Raw genomic sequence first — 25,172 nt, 5'->3', positions numbered from 1 at the left:
GGATGTGCGCTTCGTGATGATGTTGCGCACCTTATGTTACGATTAGATCGTTTTAAAAATTTTAATTTGAAATTTTCAGTTTACGTAATTTTAATTAATTTTAAAATTAATAATTTAAATTATTTTCTTGGATTTTAATTTTGAATATTATAATTATAATAAATTTCATTTATTCTAATTATTTTACTAAAATTAAAATCATGAATTAATTTAAATACGACTGAAATTAAATTAAACATGTGGATTCAATTATAAATTTATATGAGCTTTAAATTTTAATTAAATTTGTATGTTTCCGGTTAGACTAGAAATACATTTTTATGTTTAAAATTTGTAAAGCATATGAATTTATTGGTTTAAGTGGGAGCCCTTTTAGTCATAAACTCTTGATTAGGTCTACAAATCATTAAGGTTAAAACAACTTGATTAGAATTAATAAGGACAGAATAATTTGTAGATTATTGGTGCCCTTGATTAATTGCAGCAAATATTTATGTGATGCATAACGTGTTTTACTAACCAGCTATGTGGGTCATTCATGATAATGAATGGGTGAATGGTATATATTGTATATGTACTGTTTTGCAGGTTATGAAGTGACTAGTATGGCCCAAATAGGATAGAAAATATGGTCTGCGTACCATTAATTTGAATGTAATTGGTCTAAAGTACCATCAAATAGTTGTAATTAGTTTAATTATAGCTTATCCTATTTGAAGAAAATGGTGCCTCCCACGGAGATTTTCGAGACGGACTTTGAAGTTGAAGCTTCAAGATAAAGTCAGGCCATACTAGATCACATTTATCTTATGCATGCTTTAAGTTATTTATTGCTTTAAATATGTCTTAAATATGCATGAGATTGTGGCTTGATTATGTTGCATGATTAAGGATTTTAGTTCACTTAAAATCTAACCAACATAGTAAGAGCCTTAAGTTCCAAACTTAAAAATTGAGTTAAAAGGTGCCATGCCAAAATATACACTTGCTTGGATATCCTTTACATCAATCTAGTAATAGTTTTCGCTAAGCGAGGTGTTACTTATTGGTCCTAAAGGGGCAAGGTACACAAATAATTGTGAGTACATGTTAGTTTTGGTAAAACTCAACGATATAAGTATATAAGGAGTCCTTTTATGTCGTGGAAAAATCGATAGGTTTTCCTAATAAGTTCTTAGACGTGCCTATCAACCAAGAATAGTTTCTAGACTATTAGCAAAAGGCTTTTGCTTACCAAAAATGTTTTAGAATTGAGTCGACAAACTGTGCTTAATTCTTCGATGGTTTTAGGATCTTGGAATCATTTTATTCACACCTGCCGGAACAATAAATTCGAATAAAATGCTAATAACTTGTTGAAATTGCATGATTGCTTTAATTTTCAATTTGTTACTCATGATAAATGTTTAGACTTTGCATGCTTCAATGTATGTTTTAATTATTGTTTTCTTTTAGAAAGGTAACAGTAAATTTCCTCGATTGGTAGTGAATCCAAGAACGATTCACGGAAATGAGAGAAAATGAGCAATTTAAAATGTACGTTTCTTTTAGCGACTTTTATGGTTGTTTTCGAATATCAAAATCGAATGGCAAACCAATTGGTGCTTGTGAATTAAAAATACAATGTAGGTTTGAGATCATAAAGCATTGAGTTTAAACGCTCAGCTTTACCAATGGTTAACAACCTAAAATCTTTTTTTTTCCATTTAATTCTCAAATGAGTCTAGTCCCTAGACATTCGAATAGATTGATGCTTAGAGAACTTTAGAAGCTTCTAGTAAGATCATCTAGTTGAAACAAAATATTCAACATAAATTAAAATGGTAAAGAACCTTGTTGGTGACATTGGACATGTCTAACAAAGTATAAAAGTCAACACTAAAGAATTCAATTCTTAAGACTATAAGAAAGGGTACAATAAATAGGAAAACAAAGGAACAAATGAAAGGAATTTACAATTCCGTTTCTACCTATAAGTTTATGTTTAAAGAGAAGTGACCTAGGAATCAAACTTCCTTGGTATCATATACCGCTTGAGGTTCTTACTTCGGTAATAACTCAAATAATGGAAGCTAGGCTATACTAATGGCCTACAAGTGGGAAATGAAGCATGGCAATGCTACATTAGCTGTAGGGTCATATAGTTTGATTTAAGTCCTTTCAAGGCTGGAACTAAATGGCTATTTTGTTCCATAATCAGCATACCTAAATTTCTGCTTCAAACACAGAAAGACTCATATTCAGAAGAACAAAAACAATGCTTGTTTGTTTTTTTATTTGAATGAAATGGTCATTTACGGGATGAGTCAATATGCTTGATTAAAACAAACAACTCTTTAACAATGAAAACTTTACTAGGTTCAAATCAACCCCTTGATTTGAGTTCCACTAATCTTTGGCACTGTTGCTTAGACCATATCAACAAGTTAACATTCAAAAGCTCTATTTTGATAGACTTTTGAAAGTTGATTGATTTCTAGATCAATTTAAGACAACTAGTCTTACTTGTTGAAAGTAACAAAAGATATGAACTATTGTTAGAACACCTAGACAATAGAGTTCAAAGCTAAAGAAAGGTTTTATGACTTTATTATTTCACATGGATTTGAGTAAATATAGGTTTATTTACTCAAATGTGATATAAGTTCAATCTGTTTGGCTAGTTCAAAGATTCAGAAGTATAAAATCCACTTGGCAAGAAATCATAAAGATCTAGGTTAGATCATGTTGATGATTACTTGAGACCAAATATGATCATCAATGATTGTGTGTTGTAATTTCACAATCTAGGTCCATAAGATATGGCATATCTTAGTTGGAATAATCGAAGTCAATTAGTACTTGATTCGATTAATGATGAATCATAAAGACTTTTCCTATAATTTTTAAACAAAATGCTCAACTACCACCAAACTAAACCAAATTCGTCAAAGCTATTGAAAAGTAATTTCAGAATATCTTTTCGTAATATATCTAAAGAGTTCCTAAACTCAGTGGGAGCTTAGTGTTTGTTATTCAACAAACTAAGGCCCAAGGATAGATATATGTTTCATTGTGATTTATTCAAATGAGACACAAGGGTATTGTTTCTACCACGAATTTTTGAGAACATAATGTTTGTTTGCTCGAAATGATGTCCTTTTGGAGATTCGTTTCCAAAATGACAAGTGGGAGAAAATAGACCTCGAAAGTCTTCGAGGCAAACAACGAACATAAACGGACATTCTGGAGGCTTTTCGAAGTTCTTTAGAAAATCCGAACACGTATTCTTTAAGGACTTTAGAAGTGGCTTTTAAAGAATAGACATCTCTTCGAAGACCTTTACAGGTGCTTCAAGGAGAACAGAATATTCAAAGGACTTTCAAGTGGCTGTTGATATTCTATCGTTTAATGTTCTATACCCAAGTAGGCATAGAGTTCAAGTCACTGAAACTATAAGATTCTTCTATTAGATAGCAAAGAAACATGTAGCTCAGGTCAATGAAACTATGAGATTCTTCTATTAGATAGTGAAGAAACCTACAACTTGCAGTCAAACTATTATCATGTAGATTAATGATTTTGTGACCTGTAAGAAAGCTATGACGAAACCCAGATTCCCTAAAATGGTTAGAGGCCATATATAGACTCAAATGTTTTAAATGGTTAGAGGCCATAAAACATACTCAAAGTTTTGATGACAAAATTGAAATTTTGTTGATTTGCAAGAATAGTTTCACACCATCAAACATGGAATTGTGTTCACACACAAAGCTAGATTCGTTGCTAAAGGTTACAAGCAAATTCACGCCTTGGATTGTGTTGAAGCCTCATGCAAAATCGTAATGCTTAAGTCTATAATTCAAGCAATGATTGCATATTGGTACATATGGCAATTGGATGACAAAACACCTTCCTCAGTCAAATGTTGGAAGAAACTATGTACATGGCATGTCATAGGATTTGTGGATCCAAATAAATGCTTGAAAAGGAATGCTGGCTTATGAAATCTAAGTACAGATTTAAGCAAGCAATTGGGAATTGGAACTGTATTTTAGTGAAGCTAATAAGTATTTTAGTTTCATAAAATGTACATGATTCTTATAGATATATAAGAAGTTTAGTGGGAGTACGTAAAACTTAATTGGTCATATGTGTATCACATACATATCTCTCTATTGTGAAACAACATTCAAATGCTAATGACTTAGATTTGAAATTATTCATCAATGATGGACCATGGCGAAACTTAGTGCATAATGGGTATTAAGTTCTATTACAAAGATCTTATCATATTGTTTTTCATTAAGTAATGGCATTTACTAAATCAAACACGAAATACTCCATTGGAGATATTCGACCCATGTGAATAAATCTAAGAATGTTTGAACTATGTATAATCATTTACTACGTTAAACATCAAAGGATCTAGATTAGATTCTTCACCTATATTATATGTCAAAGAATTTAGCTGGATTCAGTATCTACTGAAATTGAATGAGCTAAAGTTACATGAATAGAATTCAATTGAGAATTATTCTGCAAAAGAATTTATCATATATGATATAATATGAGGATCGCCAAAATATATCGTATGACTTTAGGCATGACGAGCATACACCAATCTCTATTGATCTAAGTGAAGATCAACTAGATTGAGATCAAGAATACTTATGGTACTTGAAAAGGTACATAGGAATAGTTCTTGATTCAAGGAAATAAAGATATGCTAAATATTGATGCTACACGCATAAACACTGGCAAAGGATCAAGCAAGACCCTTTGGAGTTAACCATTGATAAGGACAAGCTATAGAGCATCGTGTTTTGAAATGGCAACATGGATTGGAGACCATGAGTTGTTGCGTGGGATATTAAAATATTAATTTCTATGTTCTAAGATGCAGTTGGAAAGTATTCCACATATCTGTGAACTGCTTGGATAAGTAATTCCAAACAAAGCATCACTAGCAACCTATAAAGTTGAAGTAAAAGTACTCACTAGAGGAAAAATCGTCATGTGCTTCCCTTCAAGTGCGGGTCATTTACTAAATTGGCAGCACTTGAGGACATAAAAAAAAAAACAAATACATTTTCACAAGTGCGGGCTTATTTTAAAAAATTGGCAGCACTTGAGTTCAAGTGCAGGCTCATATGTAAAATGAGCCACACAAAATATTTTCCAAAAATATTCATTTCCTGCTTCTCTCTCCTCCCTCTTCTCTGGTTACTATAACCCAACTCCAATTTCCCGCTTATCTCTCTTCCCCTCTCTGGTTTCTCTCCTTCCACTCTCTGGGTCTTCTCCGGGAGCGAAATTCAGACTCACACCACTCACTGCACACACCGCACAGCGTTTCCCCCACCACCACGTCGCCGTTGCTGTCTCCCACCGCCGAGTTGCCGCTGTTGTCTCCCACCGCCGAGTTGCCGCTGTTGTTCCCCCACCGCCGCGTCGCTCCTCCTTATCTCTCTTGTAAGTTTGTGATGTAAATTTAATTACTTTCTATAAGATTGTTACTGTAATGATGAGTTGTTAAAGGAAATGACGAGATTCATCATGAAATATTAAGATAAGGAAGAATTACATCCTTCCATATTAAGATGTATTCCAAGTTTAATTTGAAATATTTAAGTTTTATTTTTGTTGTTTTTGGAATAGATTTATGAGAAATTACATCAAAATTAGGTCTCTACTTCCCGATAAATTGCAACAATTAGGATCAAATGTGCTGTAATTTTCGATTAAGGTTTTCTGATGATTGTTTTGGAATTAAATTTAGCATTTTACTTGTTAAAATTGGTGTAGAAATCTGGGTCGATGTACTAATTCTTCATGCTGAATCATATTTATTTGCCCTGTTGACTGTGTTGTTATTGCCTATATTCTCTTCTAGTATCCATTACTTACCAGTAACTAGTAGCCATTACTTACTAGTAACTTTCAGTCTTTCACAATATGCGTCATCTTCTCTCCTTCGTCGATGTAACTGATTCTTCAAGCTGAAATCATTCAGTTTCTTAATGCAGATTGCATATCAGCCATAAATACGGATTTGTTAGCACTCAGCACTAATAAAACTGCCTGATTTACTGTCATTATATGATGAGTTTATCAACTGAGTATGTCATATGGCCTTAAAGTTTTGGTTATTGTATGTGACAGAATAAAGGAGGAATGGGATTTGGAACTTATAAATATGGTCACAGTAGCAGCATGCAATTTAGTAGTTGTTTGGGCACTTGCTCCATGTTTGTTATATGCCAACACCTTCAGCTCTGGTCTGCAGAATAGACTGCATAAGCTCCCACACTACGTATTTGAAGCAAGTTACTGTTATATTGAATTTGATCTACAGAAAAAATTCAGTCTCTTCTGTACAAGGATGTACAGTTTAGTTTAGTCGGATTTACAGCAGGGGCACTCCAAAGTGTCTTGTTGAATCTTTGTACTAAAGGGAAAGACAGAAGGTTAGTTTTATCACTTTAATATTCCGGGTTTGGTGTGCTTGTTACTTTTTCATAGCAGTGTTGGTGGTCTTTTGAGAATACAGAGGTCACTTTCTGACAGCTTCATTGCTATACAGATTTTGATGTTCAATTGAACAATAATCAATCAGATTACTTCAGAGCTCTTTACATGGTGGGTGATAATCCAATTAAAGGTGCAAGACATGTTAGTTTCTCTATACTATCATTCATGTTGTTGTTCTTGTTCAAGTGTGTTGCTATGCACAGATGTATGTATTTTTGGATGCATTACTAATAATATGCACTAGTAGAAAAAACCCCTGTTGCAGCCCCCTTGTTGCAGCGTACATGTATAAATACGCTTCAACAACCAGTCGGTCAACGCGGGTCAAACCCTTTAAAGGGTTATCGCAGCGTACATTTTAGTTGTTCGCAGCAAATGTGTTTGTTGCAGCGTACAAAATAAAAGCCCGCAGCAACGACCCGACTTTATTGCAGCGTACATGCTATTGCCCGCTGCAACAAGTCCGCGTTTCAAATTTTTTTACTTTCCTAGATTGCAACAAACCGCGCTTAAACGTACGTTGTTCCTTCTCTGCTCCAAGCTTTTTCCCTTAAACAAATATCCAAGCAAGACATCGAACTCAGCCGTCGAACTCAGCCCTGCGTCGCCGTCGAACTCAGCCCTGCGTCGCCGTCGAACCCAAGCGTTATTCAGCCCTGCGTCGCTGTCTTCGCCGGTGTGTGGTGTTCTCGCCTCATCTCCCCCATCCCGTTCTATTCTCGCGCGGCCTGTCACTTAAAGGTAATATTCTTGGTCGGCCGGGGGTTCAGCATCTCCCCGTCGCGTCGTGGTTCCGGTGGTTGCTCGGCGTCGTGGTCCCGGTGGTTTCGGTATGGTGTGTTCAATTTTTATTTTCGTTTTTTATTTTCGTTTTCAGATTAGGGTTCAATTTTAGTTGGTTTGATTTTCGTTTTGATTATTGTTTTTGATTTTCGTTTTTGATTTTCGTTTTGATTTTCGTTTTGATTTTCGTTTTTGATTTTCGTTTTGATTTTCGTTTTGATTTTCGTTTTTGATTTTCGTTTTGATTTTCGTTTTGATTTTCGTTTTGATTTTTGTATAGTGTTTGGTTGTTTGTTTGTTCTTCAATAAGTATGAACTTTCAATTATGCCATTTGAAGTAGTTGATGGGCCGAGTGCTGAAATCATTAATGGGAAGTCTATTGCCGCTCTAATTAAGTCACAAGTAGCTAGTGAAATTCTGAGGATGAAGGACGCAGTTGGGAAGCAACCTGGTTTGGCTGTTGTTTTCGTAGGTGAAAGAAATGATTCTCACTCTTTTGTCCCTACCAAGATGAAAGATTGTGATGATGTTGGAATCTCTTCATCTATGATTCAGCTGAACGCTGACTGTACAGATCGAGGATGAAGCTTTTCATGTTGTTTCAGAACTAAACAAAGATCCATCCATTCATGGTATCATTGTGCAGCTTCCTCTTCCAAAAGTAACTTCTAGAACCATCTCAGCTTATCTGGCTCTTTGCCATAACTGTCATACTTTAATGAGAATGTTTACAGGGTAGATTACTTGAGAGCATGGAAGTTAAGGGGATTTAACCAATTTAAATACTTGCCAACATTGTGCGACCATACAAGCCAAGCTCGTAATGTCAGTTTTACTTGCTTCCTAAGTGTTGTTTTTGTACTTGGGCGGTCGGCTTGGTTGGAAATGGAAGTTCATTACCAGGGCTAAATAGTTCATGTTTATGTCTCATCAAAGAGTACGTAGTAAATTAAGAATAGTTTCACCATCTCATTTACCATTTTCCGATTTTTTTGCCAATATAAGTTTAATTGAATTGTTATGCTGGAATTTGCTCAGACTGTTTAATTAAGCAAGTTTCCTTATCTTATTTTATTTTGTAATGTTGAGTTCTTCTTGTTAACTCTTCATTACTAGTGATTATTTTGTGTCATTTGTTATTTCCTGGCTTCTATTTTTGTAATGAATAACTAGTGACTGTTTTGCTCAGCATTTGGACGAGGAGAAGATTTTGAATGTTGTTAATCCTGAAAAGGACGTTGATGGTTTTCATCCCTTGAATATGGGATGTCTTGCTATGAAGGGAAGGGAACCCTTTTTTGTTCCATGCGCTGCCAAAAGTTGTATTGATTTGTTGCTGAGGTTTGGTATTGAAATTGTGGGAAAGAATGCGGTTGTGGTCGGGAGAAGCAAACTTGTTGGACTGCCTGTTTCATTGTTATTGCAGGTATTTATTTCATACTATGTGTATATTTTATGCATTTCTTGTTAACAAAAGGTTTATAGATAACGTTTATTTCATTTTTGTCTGGAAGAGGCACCACGCCACTGTGAGTGTTGTGCATTCATTCACCAAGAACCCACAAGAATTAACTCGTGAGGCAGATATAATCATCACAGATGTAGGTGTGCCCAACATGATTCGAGGCGATTGGTTAAAACCAGACACATTTTTGCTCCCAACTTTGAACTTAAGAACATAATAGCTCATTTTAAACTTATTATATGATAAATATGCTTAGTTTTAAGTTTCTAAGACTTATTCTAATCTATTTATGCACATTTAATGCTTGTTTTATCGTTGTAGGTCATATTTAGGATAAAATAAGGCATTTTCGCTCCCAACTTTAAAATAAAGAACCTAAGGACTATTTTAAACTTATTACATGTTTAATATGCTTAGTTTTAAGTTTCTAAGACTTATTCTAACTACTTATACACATTTAAGGCTTGTTTGGTCGTTATAGGACATATTTAGGCTAAAATGACATTTTCGCTCCCAACTATGAACCAAAGAACCTAAGGACTCATTTTAAACTTACTAAACGTTTTATATGCTTATTTTTAACTTTCTAGGACTCATTCCAATCCATTTATGCACATTTAAGGCTCATTGTGTCGTTATAGATCATATTTAGGCTAAAATGACATTTTCGCTCCCAACTTTGAACTTAAGAACCTAATAGCTCATTTTAAACTTATTATATGATAAATATGCTTAGTTTTAAGTTTCTAAGACTTATTCTAATCTATTTATGCACATTTAATGCTTGTTTTATCGTTGTAGGTCATATTTAGGATCGGATAAAATAAGGCATTTTCGCTCCCAACTTTAAAATAAAGAACCTAAGGACTTATTTTAAACTTATTACATGTTTAATATGCTTAGTTTTAAGTTTCTAAGACTTATTCTAACTACTTATACACATTTAAGGCTTGTTTGGTCGTTATAGGACATATTTAGGCTAAAATGACATTTTCGCTCCCAACTATGAACCAAAGAACCTAAGGACTCATTTTAAACTTACTAAAAGTTTTATATGCTTATTTTTAACTTTCTAGGACTCATTCCAATCCATTTATGCACATTTAAGGCTCATTGTGTCGTTATAGATCATATTTAGGCTAAAATGACATTTTCGCTCCCAACTTTGAACTTAAGAACCTAATGACTCATTTTAAACTTATTATATGATAAATATGCTTAGTTTTAAGTTTCTAAGACTTATTTTAATCTATTTATGCACATTTGATGTTTGTTTTATCGTTATAGGTCATATTAAGGCTAAAATGAGGCATTTGCTCTCCTAACTTTGAACTAAAGAACCTAAGGACTCATTTTAAACTTATTACATGATTAATATGCTTAGTTTTAAGTTTCTAAGACTTTTTCTAACTACTTATACACATTTAAGGCTTGTTTGGTCGTTATAGGACATATTTAGGCTAAAATGACATTTTCGCTCCAAACTATGAACTAAAGAACCTAAGGACTCATTTTAAACTTACTAAATGTTTTATATGCTTAGTTTTGACTTTCTAGAACTCATTCCAATCCATTTACGCATATTTAAGGCTCATTGTGTCGTTATAGGTCATATTTAGGCTAAAGTGCCATTTTCGCTCCCAACTTTGAATTTAAGAACCTAATGACTCATTTTAAACTTATTATATGATTAATATGCTTAGTTTTAAGTTTCTAAGACTTATTCTAATCTATTTATGCACATTTAATGTTGTTTGATAGTTATAGGTCATATTTAGGCTAAAATGAGGCATTTTCGCTCCTAACTTTAAAATAAAGAACCTAAGCACTCATTTTAAACTTAATACATGTTTAATATGCATAATTTTAACTTTATAAGACTCGTTCCAATCTATTTATGCACCTTTAAGGCTCATTAGGTCGTTGTAGGTCATATTTAGGCTAAAATGACATTTTCGCTCCCAACTATGAACTAAAGAACCTAAGGACTCATTTTAAACCTACTAAATGTTTTATATTCTAGTTTTAACTTTCTAGGACTCATTCCAATCCATTTATGCCCATTTAAGGCTCATTGTGTCGTTTTAGGTCATATTTAGGTTAAAATGACATTTTCGCTCCCAACTTTGAACTTAAGAACCTAAGGACTCATTTTTAAATTATTATATGATTAATAAGCTTAGTTTTGAGTTTCTAGGACTTACTCTAATCTACTTATACCCATTTAATGCTTGTTTGATCGTTATAGGTCATATCTAGGCTAAAATAAGGCATTTTCGCTCCCAACTTTAAAATAAAGAACCTAAGCACTCATTTTAAACTTAATACATGTTTAATATGCATAATTTTAACTTTATAAGACTCGTTCCAATCTATTTATGCACCTTTAAGGCTCATTAGGTCGTTGTAGGTCATATTTAGGCTAAAATGACATTTTCGCTCCCAACTATGAACTAAAGAACCTAAGGACTCATTTTAAACCTACTAAATGTTTTATATTCTAGTTTTAACTTTCTAGGACTCATTCCAATCCATTTATGCCCATTTAAGGCTCATTGTGTCGTTTTAGGTCATATTTAGGTTAAAATGACATTTTCGCTCCCAACTTTGAACTTAAGAACCTAAGGACTCATTTTTAAATTATTATATGATTAATAAGCTTAGTTTTGAGTTTCTAGGACTTACTCTAATCTACTTATACCCATTTAATGCTTGTTTGATCGTTATAGGTCATATCTAGGCTAAAATAAGGCATTTTCGCTCCCAACTTTAAAATAAAGAACCTAAGGACTCATTTAAAACTTATTACATGTTTAATATGCATAATTTTAACGATCTAAGACTCGTTCCAATCTATTTATGCACCTATAGGCTCATTGGGTCATTATAGGTCATATTTGGGCTAAAATGACATTTTCGCTCCCAACTTTGAACTAAAGAACCTAAGGACTCTTTTTAGACTATTAGGACATTGTCATTAGTTTCTTGAATGTTAAAATGTGATATTTAATTTGTATTTAATCTAATGTTTAATTTAAATTTCTGTTTTTGTAAAGGTCTACACTCCGAGGATTGCGCCTTATGCGAGGAATTTGATGTGGTTCGTGAGCAATGGGCTAAGTTTTTCACCAGCAAGTATTTATTATTGGCTTTAGCGCGCTTGATCGAGTTGGTTTAGTTGTTATAGAATAAATTTTATATTAAAATGTATGTTTATGTTGAAATTGGAACATATATTTAAATGTAATATGTGCACTTAATTTGGTTTTGGGATATATAGTATACAAAACTCCAGTTGTTGTTTTTATATTTGTTATACAGGTTGCGTTATTCTATTATTGTTTTGACAGGTTTCTATATTTGGTGCAAGGCACTCTAGGTATCCCTAAACAAAATTAGATTTTTCCCGCCAAAAGTGCTTTGTTGCAGCGTACATATATATTGTACGCTGCAACAAGGGAAAAAAATTTCGCGAAATTCCAGACTTGTTGCAGCGTACAAATAAATGTACGCTGCAAAAAGTTGAGTCTTTTGCAGCGTACATATTATATGTACGCTGCAACAAGTCCAAATTTTTGCCAATTTTTTGGCACTTGTTGCAGCGTACATACATATGTACGCTGCAAAAAACCCCCTTTTAGCAGCGAACATTGTACGCTGCAACAAGTTCAGACTTGTTGCAGGCCCCCCAGTTGCAGCATACGATGTACGCTGCAACAGGGGTCTAAAAGCCCGCTGCAATAAGGGTTTTTTCTACTAGTGATGTCTCTTTCACGTGTTTTGTTCCAGGTTCGAGCTGAAATTTTCTGCAATTGTATTCGGCACTTATGCCTTGACATAATCAATTTTTCAGTAGTGTTATGTGCTCATAACTGAGTGAATGGAATTCCAACTTGTGCTGAAGCCAATCTTCTTAAAGGAACTGTCAGAGAGCAATGGGGTTTAGATGGGTTAGTACACTTTTTCCTGTGCCTTGTTTATGATGTCTAACAAATAAGTATATTGTGTTTGTTACTATATAGTTTGTATATTTATCTTTATTTCATTCGTTCACATGAAATTTAGAACGTGCATGTGTATACTAAAGTTTTCCTTGAATTACAGTTATGTTGTCACTGATTTTGATTATATCCAAGTGTTGTACGAGTCTATCAATTACACATCTACACCAGAGGATGCAGTTGCCCTTGCATTGAGAGTAGGTACATTGCACTTATTTGAAACTTGGAATTTAGTTTATACTGCAGTCTGCAGCAAGTGATTATACATTTTCATAATCATGCATGCAGGAGTTAACATTAATTGTGGAGATTATCTACGTAAGTACACGGTGAGAGCAGTTAACCAGAGAAAGGTGTCGGAATCAGTTGTAGACCAGGCCTTGATATACAACTATGTAGTCCTCATGCGACCTGGGTTCTTTGATGGGAATCCCAAAAAGAACCCCTTTGGAAACTAAGGCCGTCTGATGTATGTACAGAAGATCACAAAAAGTTGGCCCTTGATGCAGCAAAGCAAGGGATAGTGTTGCTAGAAAAAAAGGATCAACTCTTCCATTGTCCTCAAAATATGTCAAAAAGTTGGCTGTTATTGGTCCTAATGCTAATGCCACCAAAACCATGTTAAGTAATTATGCTGGTGTACCATGTAGGTATACTAGTCCTCTACACGGGTTTCAAAAACATGTGAAAAGAGTGTTGTATCAACCAGGATGCCAAAATGTAAAGTGTGTAGATAAACAGCATATCGAAACAGCAGCTAGGGTGGCAGCCATTGTTGATGTTGTGGTTTTGGTAGTGGGACTCGATCAGTCAATTGAAGCAGAGAGACTAGACAGAGTAAACTTGACATTACCAGGTTACCAAAAGATGCTGGGAGAGAAGGTCACTAGTTCAGCCAAAGGAAAAGTTATTCTTGTGATCATGTCAGCTGGTCCAGTTGATGTGTCATTCGCAACTAAATTGAGAAAGATTCGTGCCATTCTGTGGGTCTGTTATCCTGGACAAGATGGTGGAGAAGCCATTGCTCAAGTAGTATTTGGACATCACAATCCAAGTAAGTTTAAACAACTTTTATATATATATATATATATACATTGTTTTCCTTGAAGCCTAATTACTTATTTAAATTAAGTCATGTACTTGTATACCATTTCCAAACTCAAATGTGCTTCAGTTCGTTTAATGAAGTTCACAAGAAATAAATATTCATAAATTATATATATGATCAAACAAGCCGTAAATGTGTATATCTTGACCAAAGTAGGCGAGAATAATTCTTTGAAACATTATACTAAGTATAATGAACATGTAAATGGTTTCAAATACTTTTTTAAGTTCATTAGTTGAAACTTAGGAGCGAAATAAGTCATTTTAGTCAAAATATGAACTATAATGAACAAACAAGCCTTAAATGTGCATAACATGACCAAAGTTGGTGACAATGAGTGTTTTAACATAAAACTAAATATATTAAACATCTAAAGGGTTTTAAATACTTATTTAGGTTCATTGGTTGAAAGTTGGAATCGAAATAAGTCATTTTAGTCAAAATGTGACCTATAATGATCAAACGAACTTTAAATGTGTATAAGTTAACCAAAGTAGGTGAGAATAAGTCTTTGAAATATTATACTAAGTCTAATGAAAATGTAAATGGTTTCAAATACTTATTTAAGTTCATGAGTTGAAACTTAGGAGCGAAATAAGCCATTTTAAGTCAAAATATGAACTATAATATACATATGAGCCTCAAATGTGCATAACATGACCAAAGTAGGTGAAAATAAGTGTTTGAAACATAAAAATAATTATATTAAACATATAAAGGGTTTAAAATACTTATTTAGGTTCATTGGTTGAAAGTTGGAATGGAAATAAGCCATTTTAGTCAAAATGTGACCTATAATGATCAAACGAGCCTTAAACGTGTATAAGTTGACCAAAGTATATGAGAATATGTCTAATGAATTATTATACTTGGTCTAATTAACATGTAAATGGTTTCAAATATTTATTTAAGTTCATTAGTTGAAAGTTAGGAGTGAAATAAGCCATTTTAGTCAAAATGTGACCTATAATGATTAAACGAGCCGTAAATGTGTAGGACTTGACCAAAGTAGGTGAGAATAAGTCTTTGAAACAATATATTAAATCTAGTTAACATGTAAATGGTTTCAAATACTTATTTAAGTTCATTAGTTGACACTTAGGAGCAAATAAGCCATTTTAGTCAAAATATGAACTATAATGAGCAAACGAGCCTTAAATGTGCATAACAAGACCAAAGTAGGTAAGAATGAGTGTTGAAACATAAAACTAAGTATATTAAACATCTAAAGGGTTTAAAATACTTATTTAGGTTCATTGGTTGAAAGTTGGAATCGAAATAAGTCATTTTAGTCAAAATGTGACCTACAACGATCAAACGAGCCTTAAATGCGTATAAGTTGACCAAAGTAGGTGAGAATAATACTTTGAAATATTATACTAAGTCTAATGAACATGTAAATGGTTTCAAATACTTATTTAAGTTCATTAGTTGAAAATTAGGAGCGAAATAAGCCATTTTAGTCAAAATTTGAACTATAATGAACAATCGAGCCTTAAATGTGCATAACATGACCAAAGTAGGTGAGAATGAGTGTTTGAAACATAAAACTAAGTATATAAAACATCCAAAAGGTTTAAAATACTTATTTAGGTTCATTGGATGAAAGTTAGGAGAGAAATAAGCCATTTTTATTATTATATGGTTCATTATTTCATTGTTGTGAGAAAATTATGTCATACTATAATGTACCCTACAATATTTATAATATAACTAACATATTTTTTTTTCTCGATGGTTTATCTTCTTTAGGTATTCAACAATCCGAGGGAACAACCTTTTAGCATTGAGTAGATAAATGAATTGAAGTTCGAGAAAAGTTGGCAAATGTCATTACCATTTATTGTCTTTGATATTTTCTTGTAGTGAATCTTAGATTATTGATGCTAGTTTTTCATAGGATTGTAATGTAATAAATTTTTATATTTATAATTATATAATATTCAATTTCATTATCTATATAATTGGATACTTTTTTATATGATGTATGGAGGTTAACTAGTGGTGGTCGAATTGTATAATATATGTAGCAGGGATATCAGTTATATAACAAATGTTTTAGATCAAGTGCGGCTCATTTATATATCTAGTGCGGCTCTTTTTTATGCTTGTGCTGCCCATTTTTATGTCAAGTGCGGGCTATTTTCCAAAATTGGCAGCACAAAATTTGTCAAGTGCGGGCTCATTTTCAAAATTGGCAGCACAAACTTTGTCAAGTGCGGGCTCATATTGCAAAATTGGCAGCACCAAGTTTGTCAAGTGCGGGCTCATTTTGTAAATTGGCAGCACTTGAAGTATCAAGTGCTGCCAATATTTTGGCAGCACTTGAGAAACATCAAGTGCGGGCAGGCCATGTGCTGCACATGTAAAAGCCCGCACTTAACCCCTTAAAATGAGCCCGCACTTGAGCTTTTTTCCTCTAGTGACTTATTGCCTAAGAACCAATAAAACAGGGTTTTTTATGTTAAAGAGTTCTTCACTGAGCTGGGTAGATCACATGTCTGCTGGCTTGATGGTTCTTCATTGAAAAATGCGTAGAACCACTCTTGAAGCAAGAAAAGACTAGATCACAAAGTAAACATACTCAAAAGATCTTATCATCTATCTCGAAGAACATTCGATGAAAAGGATATTAAGATTGGCAAAGCATGATAACTAAACCTATGCAACAAGTGAGAAGCAACACTCACGTTGTAGCACTGGAAATCAAGCATAGCCTTGAATTCCATGAACTGTTTTAAAGATGGGTTTGAGGCCCATGGTTGTAAAACATTGGGGTTGAACATTTATCATATATGAAATGTATTTTCATATTCCATTTAATCTTGGTTTAGTATTAAATGATGAGTCCCTTCAATTTGACAAAATATTCAAGATAGACTGTCAGGACCAGTCCTGTGACTAAGAAATGTCTATCAAGTGAACTTGAATGTCAAAAGTTGAAAAAGGTCTCTGGTCGGAGTTTTCTATAAAGATGGACGCATAGAAAACGTTAGACGACAAGAATGCAAGATGACTAGTAGTTCTGTTTCTTGAACTATGTGGACATGGCAATGTCGTAATCATTTGCATAGATACTTACTTTGGGAAGACTAGTATCGGACAGACCTATGAAACTTTACTGTAAGAGATGAAAATCTGTCATAAGTAAATTTCATTAAAATTATTAGACACTAAATCCTCAATACCTGAGTGATTTGAGATTACTTGTTTGAGAACTGGTTACTTTGACGTTGACCAACCGTTGCACCGTAAAAGGAGGCTATAAAGGCAACGCTCAGGTAATCACCTATCAAACGAAGTCTAATCTCAAGATCGCAAGATTCGGATTGTCCTCCCATAAATCGGGATGAGATGCTTAAAAGTTGTACAAGGCCACTCGGAGAGCTAGAAACTGTGAAATGCATGACCGAGCTCAGATGAATCATAGGCTATGATTATCTGCTTATTTGATCAGTTGAACTCTGAAACCGAGAAACACCTCTGAACATAATAAGGATGAAAACTCTTACCTTTTGTTCAAGAGCAAGCATCGAGCGACAAAGGAATTAGGAAATCCACACTTGTCCCTAAGGACAAGTGGGAGACTGAAGGAAATAATGCCCTTGGTCCAAGTATGCATTCAATGTTAAGTCTAATAAATGCGGTTCAGTATTAATTAACAAGTTAATAATTCAGAGAGATCAAGTGAGCTGAATGCCTAGCTAGAGGCCACTTCAGTTCAAGTGGAATTAATGATATTAATCCACAGCTTACTCTTGACTGAACCCGTAGGGTCACACAAATAGTACGTAAACGGATCATGTATTTAATGGCATTAAATACTCTATCTATGGATATTCGGAATCGACAGATCTTGGTTTCAGTGGGAGCTGAGATCGTCACAAGCAAGAAATGAATAATCCGGAAACGATGATATTGCCGGAAACGGAAATATGGATCGTATCGGAAATGTAAATATTATCCAAGTCGTAGATGTTGCCGGAAACGGAAACATGGTACGTATCGGAAAATATTACCGGAAATGGAAATATTGCCGGAATCGGAAATATTGCCGGAAACGGAAATATTGTCAGAATCGGAAATATTATCGGAATCGGTAAATAGTTCCGGAAACGGAAATATTAAATATTATTTCGAAACGGAAATTAATTCCGGAATCAGAAATATTAAATATTGTTCGTATCGAAAATGAATTCCGGAACCGGGAATTTAATCGGAAGCGTATCGTAGGAATAAGCATCGGACGAGGCCTGCCGGACGAAGGCCCAATACGAAGCCAGGCCATCGCCCAGCAAGCAAGGACGCGCGCCAACGCCCAGCCCAAGGCAGCGCCAGGCCCACCGCAAGGCAGGCCCAGCGCGCCAAGGCAAGGCTGCCCAGCGTGGGCTGCGTGGGCCAAGCGCACGCGTGCGGTCGCCCTCGTGGCTCCGTGCGTGTCTGTGTTTGTGTCCATGCATAATTCCTAAATCTATTAGGATTTGGTGTATGATTAAATTCCTATTCCTATTAGGATTATTTAATTAATTAGAGTCCTTGTATGATTCTAAGTTTAATTAAATCGTATCCTACTAGGATTCCAATTCCCTTTCCAAACCTCTATAAATAAGGGCTAGGGTCATAATTTAAAACGACGATTGAAGTATTCAAAGGGTAAGTTTTTGAAAGAAAATTCAGCCATACACTTGCACAACAATAGCCGAAAATTCCTAGCACCTTAAGGGCGATTCTAGTTGGTCAATCTTGAGGCGGATCCGGACGTACTGTGGACTATCTACGGAGGGACGACATTTGGAGTCCTAAAGACTTGTTCTTGTTCGGTTCAGGCGCAGCTAGGGAGGGCACGCTACAAAGTGTATGCTCCTAAATTATGCTAAATGATTATGTGTAAATAATATGCTTTCCTGGCTTTATGGTGTTTCCGCATGATTTATGTATTGTCATATGTATCATAACCTAACAAGGAGAAAGATCCTCAAGCAAAGGTTTTATAGGGAAAGATAAGGGGAGTAAGCCGGTGTAAACGGGGCTAAGAATAACCCTTCTTGGACTTGGAACATGAGGGGTGGGGGTTGACACAACAACAATGTTTTTATCAACTTCAACTTCCTCATGGACTTGCTCTATAACATATGGCTTTTTAGCTTCAACAAATCCTTCATCCATTGATCCAACAGTCACATCATCATCCTCCAACTCATCCTCAACCTCCGTTATAAGTTCCTCCAACTCTTGGTTACCTATGGGTTCACTCAGTTGACCCTCATCCCCAACACAACTCGAATTATTATTTTCAATAATTTCTTGAATTTTTCTAAATCTCTCAAGAGTAGCCTTACTAGCTTTAATAATCTCATTAGTAGCCTCTTGAGATCTAGTACACTGAATCTCAATCTCAGAGTTTAATCTTCTTAATTCCTCTAAGAAGCTATCTCTGCTTTCTGATTCGGGTTGAACATGATTGGACAAAGGTTCTCAATAATACACGGGAGGAGCAATAGTGGAATCACGAGGGAAAACATTGATATCCATGCAAGGGTTAGATAAGTCATTAGAATAGGCATGATTATCATAAACATTAGAATACACCTCATTATAACAAGCATTCAAGGGAGAGGGGGTAGAAACATGTAGATTATTCTCATAATTTGGAATAGCACATGGAACATGAAAGGCCATTTCACGCTCATACGAATCCCTTGAAAACCACATATATTAATCCCACATATCATCCAAAGACAAAGCTCGAAAATCACCATTAAATCTACTTTCTATCACATTCCTTATATACTCATTTAAACCACCATAAGCAAAACCACAAGAATCCCAAAGATTAAGATTGTGGTAACCAATAAAATCATTTAGTCTATCGAAATAAACCGAAAAAGGCTTATTTACAAAATCCATTTTTTTTCAAAAAAAATAAAAAATAAATTTTAAATTTTTTTTTTAAAAATAAAATAAAAGAAAATAAAATATATACATGGTCTCAAAGAACCGGAAGTTCTCTGAGACTAAAGAAAATAATCTAGATCATAAAATTAATAGCAGAAATTAAATCAAACCGTTTCCTCGACAACGGCGCCAAAATTTGACAGGCTAAAGTCGTATCGCCTAATAAAAAATAAACCTAGGTCCACTAACAAGATAGTAAGGGAAGTAGGGTGTAATACCTCGTATTTTGATAATATTTATAAGTATATTTTATTATATTTATAAAGCCTTTTACGATTAATTCGCATTTAAATAATATTTAAATGTATTTTATTTAAATGTATTTTAGTTAATTAGAATATTTATTATTTTAATTAATCACGAAACGAATTTAATTCTTGAGCCGGGAAATTCAATGGGTTTCAAATGATTTTAAAGGCTTCAGGTTTTAAATGAAAAGTCCAATTCGTTTTATTAAACGAGCCCAATCAAAAGAATTTAATTCCAAGCTCTTGGCTAGCCCAATCATTAATTGCTAAGCCCAATTCTATTTTCCTAACCCTAGCCCATTAAAAATAAGGAGCCTATAAATAGGACTCCTCATCATTAAATGAGCCCCTAAAATTCATAAACTCTATTTTGCTTTGCTTGCCCCTCACTCCAACTCCCTCTTCTCTCTTTCGTCCACACGCACGCACACCCGCACAGCCTCGTGCTGCCGTGCCATCGCCCCTACTCCTCATGTGCTGCGTGCCTTGTGCCGTGTGCTCGCCCGTCGCCCACACACACACTCTCGCCCCCCCTTTCTCTCACAGCCCGCCCATCTAGCACGCATCGCTGCTGGTGCCGTGCTGCTGTGTTGTTGTTGCTTCGTGTGCACCGCACACCCCTGCTCTCATCTCTCTCTTGTGCGCCCTCGCGCCAGCCCCTGTTGCCAGCCCTCGCGCCCTCGCGCCAGCCCCTGCGCGCAGCCCTGCTCGTCGCCCATCAATCCCCCGCGCGCGCACACAAGGATGTGTGTGTGTGTGTGTGTTGTTCGTGTTCGTAATTCAATTATTTTTCGCCCAATCACCCTAATTCGTGATTGTTCCGTGCTATAGGCCGGATTGGTATAATTCTCTCCTTCCTTACCTATTCTATTTCAATTCCGTATTTTAAATTATAATATTAATATTGTTTTGAATGATTAAAATGCCGGGAATCGGTTATGAACACTGTGTTTTGAGGATTTGCGTGTTGTGATTCATTAGGCTTGTTTTAATTATTAAAGCATGAATTTTCAGATTCGTTTATTTAATAAAGGATTGATTTTTATGATAATTCATTAGTGTTATTGGGATTTTCAAGTTAGGGTTTTAACCTAAACCTAATGAGTCAATTGATTAGCATAATTAGGTGATGATTTTAATTATGATAATCAATTATATTTTCAGATTTGAATAAAGGCTTAAAGTGTTGATTTTTATTGATTTTAAAGGCGGAAAAAGTATCTTTTCGTACTAGGGATTGGTTTTGCAAATTGAGACGTTTATATTGTTGAAAAACGATTGAATTCTAAAGTTTAAATAAGGTTTTAGATTTTATAAAGTTGCTGGAAATTTAATGAACATGGAAATAATTTAAGTTTCATTATTTTGATGATAGGAGGTGATTTCTAGTTGAGTGCTCATTTTTGCAAAGTGGCCCCTACGCTTAGGTATTCAAGGTACGTACAAGTCTAGGGCGACCACACCTTTTGTCAATGACATTACATGATTGTTGATGATGTGAGTTATATTATGTGGATTCATTTGTGCTTTGGTGAACGATCATGTGGATTACTATTATTGGAATTATTGAATTGTTGGTTGAACAAGCAAGTTGAGATTATTATGAGTATGGATTTCATTGTCAATCATGTTGTTCAATATTTATGCATGTATGGTTTGTTTCACATGCAAGGGAGGATCGTTTAATTGTATGCTATCGTACGGGATGTCTAGCATACTTTGAGCCAATTATTCGTACCTCGTTGTACTATTTATTTTACCACATGTGAAGGGTTAGCTCATGTAAGCCACCGCACATGTAGGGTTCAGTTGGGAATATTATGTATGAAATGAATTAGGATTTGTCGTGCAAGGGCACAACCCTCATGTTAATGTGCATGATGTGGAGTCTCACTTTGGTGAGGAGGAACATGGTAGTAATTTCACAAGAGTCTTGCTTGGTTGATCACAAGTCTTAAAGCATTAAAATAAGATTGTTTTGGTTGTTGTTTATTAATTGTATGAATGTACATTGTTGATTCTTGAGTTCACCTTCAAATAAAATATTAATAAACGTAAAGTGCAACCGGAACAAGCTTCAAAACTCTTGGAACGTATATACCTTGAGTATGAACAATGGGGGGGAGTCTTGCCGGAAAGCTCGTACTCCTACTAATGATACAAGACGTTGTTTCATTTATAATATGCGCAGGAATTCCGTCGATATGGCCCGACACTCGGTATGGCCCGATTTTATTATTTATTATTTGGTGTATGGTTGGCTCCCATCACCTTTTCCTTTATGGAACTTTCTTTTGGCCCGTCCGAAGCTTATTCTAATTGAATTGTGAGTCAAGAGTCGAGTCAAGAGTCGAGTCTTATATTCATGATTGATTGTTTATTATTATATGGCTTTTGCATGTTGATTAGTACTTAGTGAGTGATGCATGTTTTAGTTTCATTCACTCTATGCTTGTAAGTACTCAACTTTTGCTGACTACGTTCTTTGTGTGTCCTGGTCATGGCCTTTGCCTTAATGACCCTATGATGATCTATCATTTGCACTTGCATTGATGGGGAGTAGAATAATATAGCAGGTTGGTAGATCGGAATCATGTGGCTTCGGATGATTGAGAGAGTTGCATGTTTTCGTACTTTGAAACTATTTAATTATACTTTAATTATGTTTGAAATGTTGGAACTATTTATGTTTTGGTTTTTGGGCCGTTATGGTTCCAATTTGTAGGAGGCCTCAATATTACATTAATTATGGTTTAAAAGTTAGTTGACATTAAATTCCGCTGCGTAATTATGGTAATAGCCTTAACCGTTATCACGGTGGCGGTAATACTTTTGTAACTCCTTTAATTTAAGTTGGAAAATGATTTTATAAAAGCAAGGAATTATTAGGGTGTTACAAAGCGGTATACTAGAGCTTAGTTTCATTCCTTCTTTGTAGTAATCAATACTACAAAGTGGTAATCGGAGACTAATGCGGTACTTTAGGATTTTTAAATATTATTTTCGTAAAGTCAAAACGTATTATTTTGAGTACTCAATATTTTAAGGGTCAAATATTAATTATTATGGGTCGTTTGAAATAAGTTGAAAAGTTGGGATTATTATTTAATTTAATTAGTTTTTCCGAATTTTTTTTTATTCGAAATTTTCGAATTAAATTCGAATTTATTTAATTAATTTCGGAATTTCTTTTATTTAAATATCCTAATTATTTCAATTATTTATTTATTCATTTATTTAATCGAATATTTTTCGATTTTTTTTTTAATTTTATTTTCCGATTTTTCTTTTATTATCCGAAATTTATTTATTTAATTATTTAATTAATCAATAATTCTTATTAATTTTCGATTTTAGGAGTTATTTCTTAATTAATTTCGAAAATTAATATTATTTTCAAGTGAGAAATGGGTAGACTAAGAAGGGCATATTAGTTTAAGTATGCATTTTATGTGATTATGTGGATTATTAATTGCCATGTATATGTTCTAACCATGTTTTATCTTGCTTTATGTGATTAATTGCATCATACTTCATGTTGAGCATATATTTGTGCATTGAAAATTGTATGGCTCCACGAACTATTTATTGTATCCTTTTGGGGTTGGAATTTCTATGGAAACGCGTTAGTAAGACTTTTTAGTTGTGAATTTTCAGGAATTAAGGATGCTACCTTCTAAGTTCACCAGTCTAGGATACTTAGAGAAGATGGATAATGAGACTCCTCGCATGTATGTTCAGAAGATCGTGTTTGCTTGTGACTATTTGGCTTCGACCAAGAATATGCCCCACCTTAGGCACAAAGATATGATGGCTAGTATGGTTATACATTGTTTGCCCCATAAGAACCCTTACATAGACCTCAAGAACAATATCAGTGACATGCATTTTGGTGATGGTACCCCTAATTGGTACAAATATGGGACTAGAGATGGTAGGTGGAAGTATGATTCCGAGGTTCTTGCTGCTATCTTAGAGGTTGCGGAAAATAGCTATGAGGATGGGAAGTATTCCGCGGGTCTAGGTATGGGCTATGGAGGAATAGAAAGTGATGGTGAGGATGGCATGATCCATGACGAGCAAGCTAGTGATGTTAAGGAGGATAGTGATGATGATGTGGTAGAGATTGAAAATCCTAATCCTGTAGTTCCTGAACCAACCATTGAGATATCCAGTGGATCTGAAGATGAGCTTGAAGAGAACAATGTGGTTGATAGTGAGCCACAATAGAATGATGAGGCTATGGATGAAGACTCGGATCCGGAAGAAGACTTGGATGATCCTAATGATCAAGACTTTACTCCAGAGCAATACAAGGAAAGAAATGATCGTCGTGATGACGTTAGTCTCTAGACAAAATGTAATCCTTAGTTTTACTTTTCATTGATTAATAAAGTGGCAAAGCTACTATTTATGGTTTTTAGTTTTATTATAGTTGGAGAATAAATGTTACGGCATTAGTGGATGTAAGACTTATTCATTCGAGCTTTAATAAAAGAATAGAATTTCCTTTTCGTTATCTCTTAAGTCCAATTCTCAATTCTAAGTCTTGTGGGTATCGCAAAGGGATTAATTATTATTTATTCAATGAAATTTTATGTGCAAGGTGGTCAAGTAGCAACCATCTAAATTTACATGCATCGAATAGTGGGGTGAGAAGGCCCAAATGTGGCGCCAACTCTTCCCCCTAGGGTGCGCCTAAATGTGTTCTTGTTGTGAGTAGGTTCGTTGTCGAACTAGTGCCTTAGTAATGTCATGTCCAACAATTATTAAAGTTAGCCTTATTATTTTATTCAGGAGAAGGGATATGGCTAACCAAGAGATTTCTGAAGTGGTTAGACAACTAGCTGAGGTAGTTCGAGACCTAGCTCAAACTAGAGCCAACCCAGTGCATGATCCGGCTGGGGAAATGTTTAAGAAAATAGCTCAAAGAAAGCCTCCACTGTATAGCGGAGAGATTGAACCAAGTGTGCTTGAAAACTGGTTGAGAGAGTTTGATAAGCTCATTGTAGCTGTGAATTGCCCCGAAAACCTTAGGGTGAACAGTACCTGAGAGGTGAAGCTGATTTATGGTGGCAACGATGTGAGAATACCCTTA

The 25,172-nt window shown here is 34.7% G+C and overlaps 1 protein-coding gene and 1 pseudogene across 1 annotated transcript; both read left to right on the top strand.

Moving 5' to 3' along the window:
• The first annotated feature begins 7,621 nt into the window (after positions 1–7,621).
• LOC130462999 (bifunctional protein FolD 1, mitochondrial-like) lies at positions 7,622–13,221 on the top strand (annotated as a pseudogene).
• Positions 13,083–15,674, top strand: LOC110793759 (probable beta-D-xylosidase 5). The gene is made up of 2 exons (XM_056833778.1): positions 13,083–13,817; positions 15,624–15,674. The coding sequence occupies exons 1-2, from the start codon at positions 13,382–13,384 to the stop codon at positions 15,653–15,655; spliced, it is 468 nt and encodes a 155-aa protein (XP_056689756.1). The 5' UTR covers positions 13,083–13,381; the 3' UTR covers positions 15,656–15,674.
• The last annotated feature ends 9,498 nt before the right edge of the window (positions 15,675–25,172 follow it).

This window comes from Spinacia oleracea, chromosome 6, assembly GCF_020520425.1.
Source record: "Spinacia oleracea cultivar Varoflay chromosome 6, BTI_SOV_V1, whole genome shotgun sequence".
In the NCBI taxonomy this organism is placed as follows: domain Eukaryota; kingdom Viridiplantae; phylum Streptophyta; class Magnoliopsida; order Caryophyllales; family Amaranthaceae; genus Spinacia; species Spinacia oleracea.
This window is presented reverse-complemented; position numbering and strand designations above follow the sequence as displayed.